This window comes from Microcaecilia unicolor, chromosome 3 (genome assembly GCF_901765095.1).
Source record: "Microcaecilia unicolor chromosome 3, aMicUni1.1, whole genome shotgun sequence".
NCBI lineage: Eukaryota > Metazoa > Chordata > Amphibia > Gymnophiona > Siphonopidae > Microcaecilia > Microcaecilia unicolor.
Window position 1 is genome coordinate 157,852,226 of NC_044033.1, and position 12,801 is coordinate 157,865,026.

The 12,801-nt window shown below is 44.8% G+C and overlaps 1 protein-coding gene across 2 annotated transcripts in view; it reads right to left on the reverse strand.

Annotated features, from left to right (window-relative positions):
• Positions 1 to 4,710, reverse strand: part of LOC115465796 (ribosomal oxygenase 1-like) — a 229,852-nt gene extending 225,142 nt beyond the window's left edge. For both annotated transcript variants that reach the window (XM_030196524.1, XM_030196523.1), the window contains exon 1: positions 4,483 to 4,710. In XM_030196524.1, coding sequence (XP_030052384.1) covers positions 4,483 to 4,545 — 63 coding nt within the window. In that variant the 5' untranslated portion in view covers positions 4,546 to 4,710. The remainder of the gene's footprint in view (positions 1 to 4,482) is intronic.
• Positions 4,711 to 12,801: the final 8,091 nt, after the last annotated feature.

The following is a 12,801-nucleotide window of genomic DNA, read 5'->3' on the forward strand; positions in this document are numbered from 1 at the left end:
CTAAACGCTGAGACACCCACTATATTCCTATGGACAACTCAGCGTTTAGCGCCAGCTGATTTTTAGCACTAGCTAAAAATGCAAGCGCACCTTAGTAAAAGCCTGCCCCCCCCCCCCAAAATGGCTAACACCGACTATGGAGGGCTACAAACATCTCAAAATTTAAATAAACAAGGCCTCAAAGCTCAGAAAGCATTGGTCTGACCAAATGTATCAGTTTTCCCAAAGGAATTCCCAGATATTATCACTGATCTCAATAAATCATCACACGGCAAGAAAAAAAAAAAAGAGCAACCAACTGGAATATGTTGATATAATTCACGAATCACAGCAGTATTTATTAGAAACATAAAACACGATGGCAGATAAGGGGCAAATGGCCCATTCTGTCTGCCCATCCTCAGTAACCACTAACTATTCCTTTCCTATGGGCTCTCACATGCCTGTCCCACGCTTTCTTTAAAAATTGACAGTCCTCGTCTCCACAAACTCCGCCAGGAGTCCATTCCACGCATCCTCAACCTTTTCAGTGAAAGAGTATTTTCTTAGATTCCACCTATTTCCTCCATCATATGCCCCCTCATTCCAGAGTTTTGCTTCATTTGAAAAAGGCTTGCCTCCTATATATTGACGTCACTGAGGTATTTAAGCATCTCTATCATATCTCCTCTCTTTTGCCTCTCTTCCAGCGTATACATGTTGAAGTTATTGGGACTAATGGGGATTTGATGTAGCAATTTTTGTTTCTTGATGACTAAAACAGACTGTGTGGGTTTGGGCTATTTTTCTCTGTTTTTTTGGCGAGCAACTTTTTTCTCCATTTTTGGGAGTTTAGTTGCTCTCTTTTTTTGATCTTCGAGGTCTTGATTATTTAAATTTTGAGATGTTTATAGCCCCTCATAGTCTATGTTTGCCATTTTGTTAGCAAACTGTATGTTTCATGCTTTTTGAGGATATTCACTAATGCTAATTACAGAAAATAAGATAACCCTTATTTTGCTTCTGACTATATATTAAATCCCCAGCATTAAAAAAAAAAAAAGTGTTAAACCTTCATGTTACAGGTATAGGAGCCAGCTCTGTGGGTGCTCCACCTTGAGTATTGTGTTCAATTCTGGTCGCCGCATCTCAAGAAAGATATAGTAGATTTGGAAAAGGTGCAGCAAAGGGCAACTAAAATGATAGCAGGGATGGGATGACTTCCCTATGAAGAAAGACTAAGGAGGCTAGGGCTTTTCAGCTTGGAGAAGAGACGGCTGAGGGGAGACATGATAGAGGTATATAAAATAATGAGTGGAGTGGAACAGGTGGATGTGAAGCGTCTGTTCACGCTTTCCAAAAATACTAGGACTAGGGGGCATGCGATGAAACTACAGTGTAGTAAATTTAAAACAAATCGGAGAAAAATTTTCTTCACCCAACGCATAATTAAACTCTGGAATTCGTTGCCAGAGAACGTGGTAAAGGTGGTTAGCTTAGCAGAGTTTTAAAAGGGGTTAGACGGTTTCCTAAAGAACAAGTCCATAAACCACTACTAAATGGACTTGGGAAAAATCCACAATTCCAAGAACAACATGTATAGAATGTTTGTATGTTTGGGAAGCTCGCCAGGAGCCCTTGGCCTGGATTGGCCACTGTCGTGGCCAGGATGTTGGGCTCGATGGACCCTTGGTCTTTTCCCAGTGTGGCATTACTTATGTACTTAATATTGAGCAAACTCTTTGTGTGTCCAAGAAGTGGCAATTTTCATTGGGTTTAGCACCCCCAATCATTTTGAAAAGTTGGCTCCTATGGTTACAGGCATAATTCTTTGCATCAGGTTTTCGTAGCCAATACCTCCATCACTACTGGATTATAATGAGTAGTGCACCGATGACCTCTGTGCAAAGTTTTCACATATGCTAAAGTCCTTTGAGCATAGCACAGTTGCAATAAGATCAGGAAGCTGTGTGCAAAACGCAAAATAAGTTATGCACAAAAACTCTTGCAATTTATTACAATAGCTTCACAGTGTGGAAAAATTCAGTTTTACGGATGAGTGTCAGAACTACTCCTTTGCTGTTAACTGTATTCAGTGGAAGTTATGGCCAGCTGTACCACTTAAGCCCTTTGTCCCTCAACTTGCTGCTTGCATACAGTAAGGCAAGGCTTAGAGACACATCCCTGATACTTTCCTTCAAAATCCAATCCGATTTCAATTTGGTTGTTTTGCTTGACTTAATGTTTCGCCAGTTTTGTGCATGTGGAGAAACAATGCCACAATAGGAAAGGATGCCACTTGACAGGCCAGTATATGGTAGGTTTTGTGTGAAGCACAAGCTTCTAGATGAAATGGAGGCAAAACTATAACACGGTTGTCATGTCAAAGCTGAGCTTGGTCATGTGACAACCAAACCACAAGGCATGTACAAAGTGCAACCCAGCAGCACTCCCTTCCACTTCTAAAGGCACTAGAGACAAAGATTGTGGGTTCAGATACAGAGCTGCCATTATACACAAATGTCAATAGTTTTCAATATTCCTATCCTGGCACACAGTTAGAAAATATGGAGGGATCCAAAAGTTGCTCCTAGCATCAGTAGTGGAGCAGGCAGGGCCGGTGCCAGTGGGTGAATTACAGAGAGCACAACTATAACTCAGTAGCATCCTAGTCCCATTAAGGTGCCAAGTCTCACTCATTAGGAGAATGTCATGCTCAATTTAGAGACCAAAACAAAATCATGTTTTTGAATTTTTCGGATGAAACCAAATGTGTGGCTAAAATTCACCACTCATTTGAATGAAACCGAAACCAGAACAGCACCCTCGTCCCCACCCTAATTCCCCACTTCCCAGGGCCTACCTTACGTTTAAATATGTTAAGATATCAAGTTATACAAAAAGAGAATAATTAATAGAACAGCGCAACCAACATTGGGAACTATACAGCAACCAAGCAAAACCACAGAGGGGTTTTGTGACTTATAGCACCCTGAAAGACAAAGAGACCAGAGCCTACCTTAAACCCTGGTGGGTTAGTGGCCTAACGAGGGCAGGAGTGATCCCCAGAAAAAAAGTCAAGTGGCACTTCTGTAACCTAAGCATATTGTCTCATGTACTTTACATCCCTACTACTACTACTTAACATTTCTAGAGCGCTACTAGGGTTATGCAGCGCTGTACAAATCAACAAAGGACGGTCCCTGCTCAAAGGAGCTTACAATCTAAAGGACGAAATGTCAAGTTGGTGCAGTCTAGATTTCTTGAGTAGAGGTGTGGTGGTTAGGTGCCGAAGGCGACATTGAAGAGGTGGGCTTTGCGCAATGATTTGAAATGGGCAGGAAGGGGGCCTGGCGTTTGTGCTCAGGGAGTCTGTTCCACGCATGGGGTGAGGCGAGGCAGAAAGGGCGGAGCATGGAGTTGGCGGTGGTGGAGAAGGGTACTGAAAGGAGGGATTTGTCTTGAGAGCGAAGGTTGCGGGTAGGAATGTAAGGGGAGATGAGGGTAGAGAGGTAAGGAGGGGCTTCAGATCGCGTGCATTTATAGGTTAGTAGGAGAAGCTTGAACTGTATGCGGTACCTGATCGGAAGCCAGTGAAGTGACTTGAGGAGAGGAGTGATACGAGTATATTGCCTCCTGCCCTATCCTTTTCCCTGTAACTACAAGCAGAGGTATAGCAAAACCTGTGGATATACTTTTAGATGCTAAATAGAGGGCAATTTCTGCCCTGGAGAATTTACCCAGGTTATTTAGCTATCTGGGCAAATTGCATTAAAAACTATTTCCTCATATTGTTTCCAGTCTGTTTGTATGCTTTTAAGGATACCAAATAAAAGCTCTCTTAATTTGGAAAACGTTACTTTTTTTATTTTATTTTTTTGCCAAAACATACCGCCCAAAAAAACCTAACTTTTTGGCATGGTCCACACGTAGCATCTCTGACAGAATACCAACCAAAATCGAATAAAGCTTCCTGAACACTGCACTCATTAACCTGACTATATATTAACATTACCAAATGAAATAGAATAAACCTTCCTTAGCAGTGCACCCATTAACCTGGCAGCGGTATGTATTAGCAAAGGAAACAGACTTTTCTCCACCACAGCTGCAAAGAATTCCTTCTAGAACTGCTTGGAAGACGATTCCGGTCTAATTGTGTAAAGGCGAATGCCTTCTTATGTCATTTTACGTTCACGTTGATGTCTGTCCCCAAACACATAACAGGCAAACCTGGAATACACTATACTGTACTAAGCAGGTATGGTTGACGTTTCCCTTTTAAGTAGAGGTGAGGACAAAGGCAGCGCAGCTGGAGAATACATAGGAAAAATCAATTACAGAGAAACAGCAAGGATGAAATCCACGTGCATTAACTCATGCAGGACCACAGGTACATCCGTTACTCCCCCCCGCCTGCCAACCGTCATGACGAGCGCTCCGGCTGTTTCTATTTCCCCCCGCCGAGAACCTAGCTGCTTTCGGTTTCTAGATGCCCCTGACCTGCTGCAGCTCAGTTCTCTGGATTCGATAAACGGCGAACGCGCTCACAGGTGCTCCATCCATTAGTCCAGCGTTCTACGAATGAAAATGGAGAGAAGTTAGCTGGAGAACGAGCCCATGCGCCATCAATCCTTCCTGTTCCGGATTTCTCCTAAAAGGCTTTTGATTGGCTACGATCGATGAGCGAGCCATGGAGTGTAAGTCTGGAAAGGTGCGCCCAAGGAGGTTTAATAGACATGAGTGGAAGTGAGCCTATCTAGTCCACTGTAAGCAAGGAAGCCAATTTGGTTAATCTCTGTTTTCACTCCCCCTGGCAGTCGTCATTGCCATACACTCAAGCAAGCAAACTTATGAGCTACTCTGCATCCACGTTGCCGTTCTTTATTGTTAGTCCTGGACATAGGCGGTCGGTGGCCCAACTGTTTGGGGAGGCTAAAGGGGCGGGGTTAGGGGCGGGGCGGGGCTTACATCCATAATTGTCCGACACGGCACGTGTTTCCCGTTAGCTTCCTCAAGGAGGTCCCCTACAACTGAAGAGTGGATAAGTTAACCACCGTCCCTTTACATGTTTTAAACATCAGAATGTTTTTTTTCAATACCCAATTACCTGGTCAAAATGGTGGTGGTGTGCTAGTAAGTATTCATATATACTACCCTCACAGGGTCCTCCACCAATCACAGTGCTCAGCAGGGCCGGTCTTAGCAATTGTTTGGCCCTGTGCAGACCAATTTGGTGGGGCCCCTCCCCACCCTAACCCCGCCCCCACCATAGCTCCGCCCCACCCTAGCTCCACCCCATTGATAAGATTATTCCATTTTTAGAAAATTTTTTATTTATAAAATTTCAAATAAAGACAAATGAAGCTAAAATTGTACCACTTGTACAAAAAAACTGATTGAAATAATAAGCACAATGCTATCATGAACCCCCCATCCCCAGAAATTCAGTTCAAGTCCACTAAAATTAGTAGTTCCAATTCTCATACATGCACCACTTTAGCTAACCTCTTGATCTTTTCCTGTCACTGCCCTTCATAAAACACTGAATTTTGACTTAATCACTGATGGGAGAATAATAGACTACTGCAATAGTATTTACCTTTAAAATGGCACAAAAGGTGTTTGAAACTTCCTTCTTCCTTATAAGAAAAGCTATCATCATACCTGGCTTGCCTTTGAATGGCAGTGGCACAAACTTGCTCCAGCTCGAGCTCCACTTGACTGTCTTTATTTATTTTTAAGTCCCACTCACTCGCACACCGGCTCACCTCCGACCAGGCTCCAGACTGCTTTCCCGCTCAGTGACTCCTGCCCGCCAAACAGGAAATACCTCATCAGAAGGCGGGACATTGAGCGGGAAGTGAAACGCTGGGGTGAGCCGTCACTGCATCTCTCTGTCGGGAGCTGGGGCCATCGTGCTGGCGCTGTAACTGTCAGGGCCATCGGTGCAACTGCCGGGGTCCGGGGAGGCTGCTGACGGCGGGCTCAGCAGAGGGTGGGCACCGTGCCGCAACGTGGTGGGAGCGGAGCGGCGGCGGCCGAGCAGGATCATGATGCGGCCATCCGAGCGGGAGTCGGCCAGAGTGAGGCAGAGTTGAGGTGCGCTGTGCGGGGCCCCCCTAAGCGCGGGGCCCTATGCGGCCGCCTTGGTCGCCTCTGCCTAAGACCGGCCCTGGTGCTCAGAAATATGCCCCATGCAATGTGGTTTAAAGGGCCTATCTAAACTAATGTCATCCATTCTACCTCTGCATTCAATCCCCCAGGAGCAGCTGTTTGTAAGGTGTAAATCCATTTCTGTTCCTTATAATTCAACCGCAGGCTGTATGGAAATTAATTTTAGGTAGTTGGGTATTGAAAAAAGCGTTCTGATGTTTATTTTCAATTATTTTTTATTGATGATTGCACATGTTTAAAATTTCCATATCAATCAGTATAAATCTAGTAATGACCAATGCAAAATTGTACTAGTACATCTGAACTTCTATCATCAAAATTTTTCAAACATTATCAAACATCCCCCCTTCCTCTCCCCCCTCCCTGCCCTCCTGTCTTCTAATGTATTTATTCACATTTTCATTTACCTTTGAAGGTACCATGCATAACAATGGTCAATAAACGTTTGTAGTGGATGCTATGAATGTACCAGTGTGCGACATATGTGTTGTTCAACAAATTTCCAAATAAAGCATGAACTGCCGGCACAACTCAGTATTCGTTGGTTATTACTGTATGGGTATATTGAGTTTCATCCCCTCCCTACCCTGCACTGTGATCCTTCTGTTCAACAAGTTATGGACCTCCAAGCAGGAAAAGCACATTGTACCATTTAATGCCACTATCACTGTCCTACCCCCCTAGCTCCCCCCTCTACCTTCCCACCCCCTCTAATCCCCAGCTGAGGTATCCTCCAGAGATTAATCAACATGTAATCTACTCCCACCCTTCCCAGAATCAGAGGGAATTGAGTACCATACTTCTACCCCTTGTATGTAATGACTGTATATATGGGCCCCAAATGTCCAAAAAGGTCTTCCTTCTTCTATAGGAGCCTCGTACCCCTCGGCGTTCAAAAAGCATCAGCTCATGGAATCTATTCCTCCAGTGCCAGAAATCTGGGAGAGAACTGCCCACCCACTGACTGAGAAGCAGCCGTTTGCCAACCAAACAGGCTTTACGAACCAAGTGCTTCCCTGACATGCTCTGCAAGACAAAGACTTCATATCTATCCAGCAATATTCCTACTGGGGAACATACAATCCTAGAGCCCAGCAAAAAAGACAAATAGTGCAAGACAGCAGTCCAAAAATGCTTTACCTGGTAACACTCCCACAAACAATGGAATAGAGATCCCGGTAACCTCACACACTTCTCGTATAAGAGGTTTTCAACTCCACCCATCTGAAAAAGCTGAGTTTTTGTAAGGTATGCTCTGTGAAGAACTCGGTATTGACATTCACGAAGGCCTGCATTACCCGTCATCTCTGGAATCCGTGCTGTCAATCTATCGAAGGACAATCCCGGTCTAGCTAAGTCTCAGGCCCAACGCATTTCAATTCCCTCTCTGTCTTTCATAAGTGGCAGTTTCCCCAACAGTTTATACAATTTAGAGACCGAAAGCCGATCTGTTCCCTCTCCTTCCAAAAATTGTCTCACTCGATGACAATGTCTTGATCTCAAAGCCTCCGAATCTAAGGATCTCACATAGTGTGCTACCTGCTTATAAGCAAAAATATTGTTCATATCATAACCGATACCTAAAGCTCCCAAATTTAACAACGTCCCTTGTTCTTTCAACAGATGTTCCAGACGACTAATGCCCAACTGCCCCCAGATTTGGAATATCCTATTCTCTATCCCGGGCGTAAAAGATAAATTCCCACAAATTGGTAACATGTCCGACGCATTCGTCTTCAAACCCCAAATACCCATCAGGTCCTTCCAAAGAGTCCGCAAAGACGTTCTGATGTTTAAAACATCTAAAGGGATGGTGGTTAACTTATCCACTCTTCATTTGTAGGGGATCTCCTTGAGGAAGCTAACGCAAAACACATGCCGTATCGGAGCACGTTTCCCCTATGGCCGAATGACACGAGATGAGTATTCATTAAAAGTCACTTTAACATTTTGAAAGAATTAAAATTACTTAAGTAATGTATAAATCACTAAGTAGCAGTGGCGTAGCCAGACCTGACATTTTGGGTGGGCCCAGAGCTAACATGGGTGGGCACTATGTATAAAAAGCATGAGTAGTGTTTCTTGGCATACTACAAAATAATGCCTTAGAATGCACTTGATGATGGATTTCTCTGCCCAACAGCTGCCCTGCATCAACATAAACCCCAAACATATTTAATGGAAAAAACAATATTTTTAAATATAGTTATGTTATGCCATATCAAACTTGACCAGACATAAGTCCATTCTTAGCTAGCATCAGCCTTTCCCTTGTGTACCTTACCCTCTCCTCCTCAACCATCCCCACCATCCATCCCATAGCTAGGCATCAGCCCTACCTTACCCCCTCTCCCACTCCTCCCTGTAGCCTAGTGTCAGCCCTGTCCTACCCCCTAGCCATCACCCATGGTCTGTCATCTCCTCCCCCCTCCCCCAAAGGACACCAGCACTAAATATAATTTTTTTTTAATGTCCTGGTCCCTGCAGAGCCCACCTCCACCCAGAGACCTGCCTACATTAAATTTAGAACACTTTTTTTTTTAAACCTGGGCAATGCAGAGACCAACCTCACCCAAAAACCCACCAACATTTACAACCTTTTTAAAATTTTAACCTGGTCACTACTAAAATTTATTGTTGGTGGGTTTCTGGGTGGGGGGTGGGCTCTTCACTGTCTAGGGCAAAATAAAGGTATATTTTGGACTCTTCACTGCCTAGGAAAAAAAAGGTATATTAATGATTATGCATACCTTTTTTTGTCCTAGGCAGTGAACAGCCTACCCCCACCAGGAAGCCACCACCAGCCAACATTACACTGTATACATTAAAATTAAAACATTTTATTTATTTTACCTGGAGGACAGCTGGCTTGCATGTGGTGGCAGGCAGTGCAGACTCGGAGCACCCTGCTCCGTTCTGTGTGTGCTGGCTCCTATGCCTGTTCTGGCCTGGGGCCCCAGGGCAGTGCTGAGGGTGGTCAGGGGAGGGGGAGGGTCAAGAAACAGCTGATATTGCTCTGGAGGGCACAGTAAAGGAGCCACAGCAACACTAATTTAAGCACCAGGTCACTTTGCAAATGAAAGAAGCAACATAGACGTGCCTCTGAAAGGATAAAGAGAAAGGGGAGGCAGAAATTAAGGCAGTTTTCAAAGGAATTTTCCTAAGCAAATTCTGCTGGTAGAAAATTGCTCTGTGCTGAAAGGATTACAGGTTTCACAGCTTCCCGGGTCTGCAGTGCACTGTGGCGCCAGTGTGCACACGGACGGGGGGGGGGGGGGGGGGGGGGGAGCAAGGCAAAGCAGCAGAATCCAGAGTGAAGATAGAACAGACCTCATAGTGAGTAGCGTCGTGGGAGTGCAGCGCTAGACTGGCCAGGTCTAGATCAAGAAAGGGGACCCTAATTAAGAAAAAAAAAGTTAAGTCTAGGAGGACTGGAGGGCTGCTGGCTACCGAAACGCTGCACATCGTGGAGGCTCGGCGCCAAAGCATACATCCTATCAGGACAACTGGGTGGGCCTGAGTATAGTTTGGGTGGGCCCCGGCCCACCCAGGCCCACCCGTAGCTACGCCCCTGCTAAGTAGTGAGAGGATGGAGGCGGTCAATCAATGATGATACTGGTGTGTAGGTCTCAGTGTAAAAATGCAGTCACTGAGCGACACCACTGAGGCTACCGCTTTACATATAGATGTTATTTTGGCAGCTGGATGGAGTGATATTCAGGAGATTCAGTGGATATCAAGTTTGTATTGATAATTGTGGTCCAGTTAAAAACACTTTGCCATTTAGAAGTTCATTTCCAAAAGCTGACATATTCCAATTAATAAATTCTGAATAAAATACTTTTTTCTGCCTTTGTTGTCTGATCATTTAGTTTTTCTATTCGCTTTGGTCCTAGTGTCTTCTGTTTTACGCAGTGTCTTCTTTCCATTTGATATTTTTTCTCTCACCATGTCCACCATCCTTCTGTGTCCTTATGCGTCCTGTCTACTATCTGTAGCCCTGTCCCTATCCTTCCTCAATTTTCAGTATCTGCCCTCAAAGTGTTCCGAACCAGCCCTTAAATTCAGCAGTTTTCCCTCCATCCATATCCAGCATTTCTCCTGACTCCCCTCCCCTCCATCCATGTGCATCCACTTCCTCTGTCTTCCCTTCCCTCCATCCATGTCCAGCATTTCTCTTCTCTCCCTTCCCCTCCGTCCGTGTGCATCTCCTTCCTTTGTCTTTCCTTCCCTCCATCCTTGTCCAACATTTCTCCTCTCTTCCCTGCCCTCCACTCCTGCCCTCCATGGATGCATGTCCAGTATTTCTCCTTTCTTCCCTCCCCTCCATCCATGTGCATCTCCTTCATGACTTCCCTCCCCTCCACCCATCCATCCATGTCCAACAACTCTCCATTCTGCCCTGCCCTCTCCTCCATCCTTCAACTTTCCTCTCCGCTGCTCCCTCCATCCATGTCCCTGCCCTTCCCTCCTCTCCTGTCCAGTGATCTCTGCTCTCCCCTGCCCTCCCCTTCTCTCCATGTCCAGCGATCTCTTCTCTCCTATCCCCCTGCCCTCCCCTCCCATCCCATCCATGTCCAGTGATTCTCGCTGCCCTCCTTCAGCTCCCCGACAGCCCTCCTCTCCGTTCCTTCCTGCCCCCCCCGCACGTTTAACCCTTTTACTCTCCATGGCAGTGACATCAGTGAAGAAGAAGGCACTGCAGGCTTGCCTCCAGCTTCTCCCTTCCCTCTTCACACAGTGTCCTGCCCTTGCAGAAACAGGAAATGCATCATCGCAGAAGGCGGGACACTGTGTGAAGAGGGAAGGGAGAAGCTGGAGGTGAGCCTTCAGTGCCTTCTTCTTCACTGATGTCGCTGCCATGCAGCGTAAAAGGGTTAAACACACTCACACACGCACGTGCGCGGGGGGGAGGAGGGAAGAACGAGGAATAGAGAAGAGGAGGGCTGCCGGCCGGGGAGCTGAGGGCAGGAAGGAAGGAGGGACCGCTGGAGAGCTGCCTGGCTGCAGCGCTGCGTCAGCCCTGTGTTTGGGGGGGAAGGCAGCAGCCAGGGGAAGGTCACGGTTGGGCTGGGGAGGCTTAGCCTCCCCAAGCCTCTTATACGGGGCGCCTATGAACAAGTCTAAAGTTGTTTCAGTTGGATAGGTGGAGGAGAAAAGAAATAACAATCGAATATCACTAAAACAGCTTCAAAAATTATTGTAGCTGGTAGAAACTGTTGGAATGTAATTGTATTTTACATGCATTGCCTGTCACCTATTATTTCTCTGTGATTACTCTGTGACCTCTGATGTGAATTACTTAGAGAGGTCACACAGCTATGCAACTTCCTGTGGGGGTTAGATGCAGCACATGCAGCACATGGAGCACATGGAGCTCATGATCTCTCCTAACCTGAGAGGATCTATGGTGGTGTGAGCATCCATTACCATCTAAGCACATGGAAGGAGCTGATAATACAAATGTATAGTAATATGTATATAAAAGCCTGTCTGATTATAATCTAACTACAAACTGTGAGTAAACAGATGTTTTGTTACTTCAACTTTAAAGTGACTCAGCAGTGAATTATTCAGGGGTGAATGAGAGAGAGATGAAGAAAGAAATTAACATTTCTAAAGCTGAAGCTGTGTGTACTAAAATCTGCTAATTATTTACTACAAATAATCCAACAAAAGGGTTATGGGCCCAGGGTCCAGGAATTGAAAAAGAAGAGAAATATTACCAGGCAGAAAAAAAGGCCACATTTTTCTCTTAAGTTTTAAAGGAAAGATTCAGTCTGTCTCTCTCTCCCCCCACACAGCAGACAGAAGGCTAAGAAAATGGCTGAGGGAAGAAATTCACCATTGTTCTATTCTCTCAAGGTGCCTAGATTAACTGAGTTTAATTATCAGCAGTGGGAACTAAGATTCATATGTCTCCTTCGAGCAAAAGGATTAAATATATGCTTAGACCAAGACAGAACAGCTGAAAATATGGCTGAATGGGACAATGCAAACTATTATGTGAAGTGCATGCTTTTGGAAGCTCTCTCAGAGAAACAAGCCATATTAGTGGAAGGAAAAGATACACCAAAGGACATTTTATATAAACTGAGAACTATGTATGCAACTACATATGCAAAGCAGCAACCAATTTGGTTGGCAGAGTTGAATGAAACCAAATTAAGGGATAAAAGTAAATGTAATGATCACATTATGCATCTTATGTCTTCATTTCAAAAGTTAGAACTTTCTGGAATTCCCATGTGTGATGCATTGAAAAGAGCATTTCTTTTTACCTCACTATCAAAGAAGTTTGATGTTTTTAGGTCTGTAAATGAGGCCATTGAAGGGCAATCTTTTGAACAGGCAACATCAAAACTAAGGCAGGAATGCATAATAAATGATTCTGAGGAGATGTGTTCTCAAAGCAAGTCAGAGAGAAATGAAACAAATTTCTTGGCAAAGAACAGAGGAAGGCGGAGCTATGGGAAAACTCCACCCAAGGGCAAGCTGATTTGCTACTCATGTGGAAAGGAGGGACATGTATCTAAATGGTGTAAGGAAACACAAAACACTCCCTCTAGCTCACCTAAGCCAATGGAACTAAAGAATTTTCAAACCAGGAAATGTATGAAGGACAAAGATAAACACAAGGGCTTT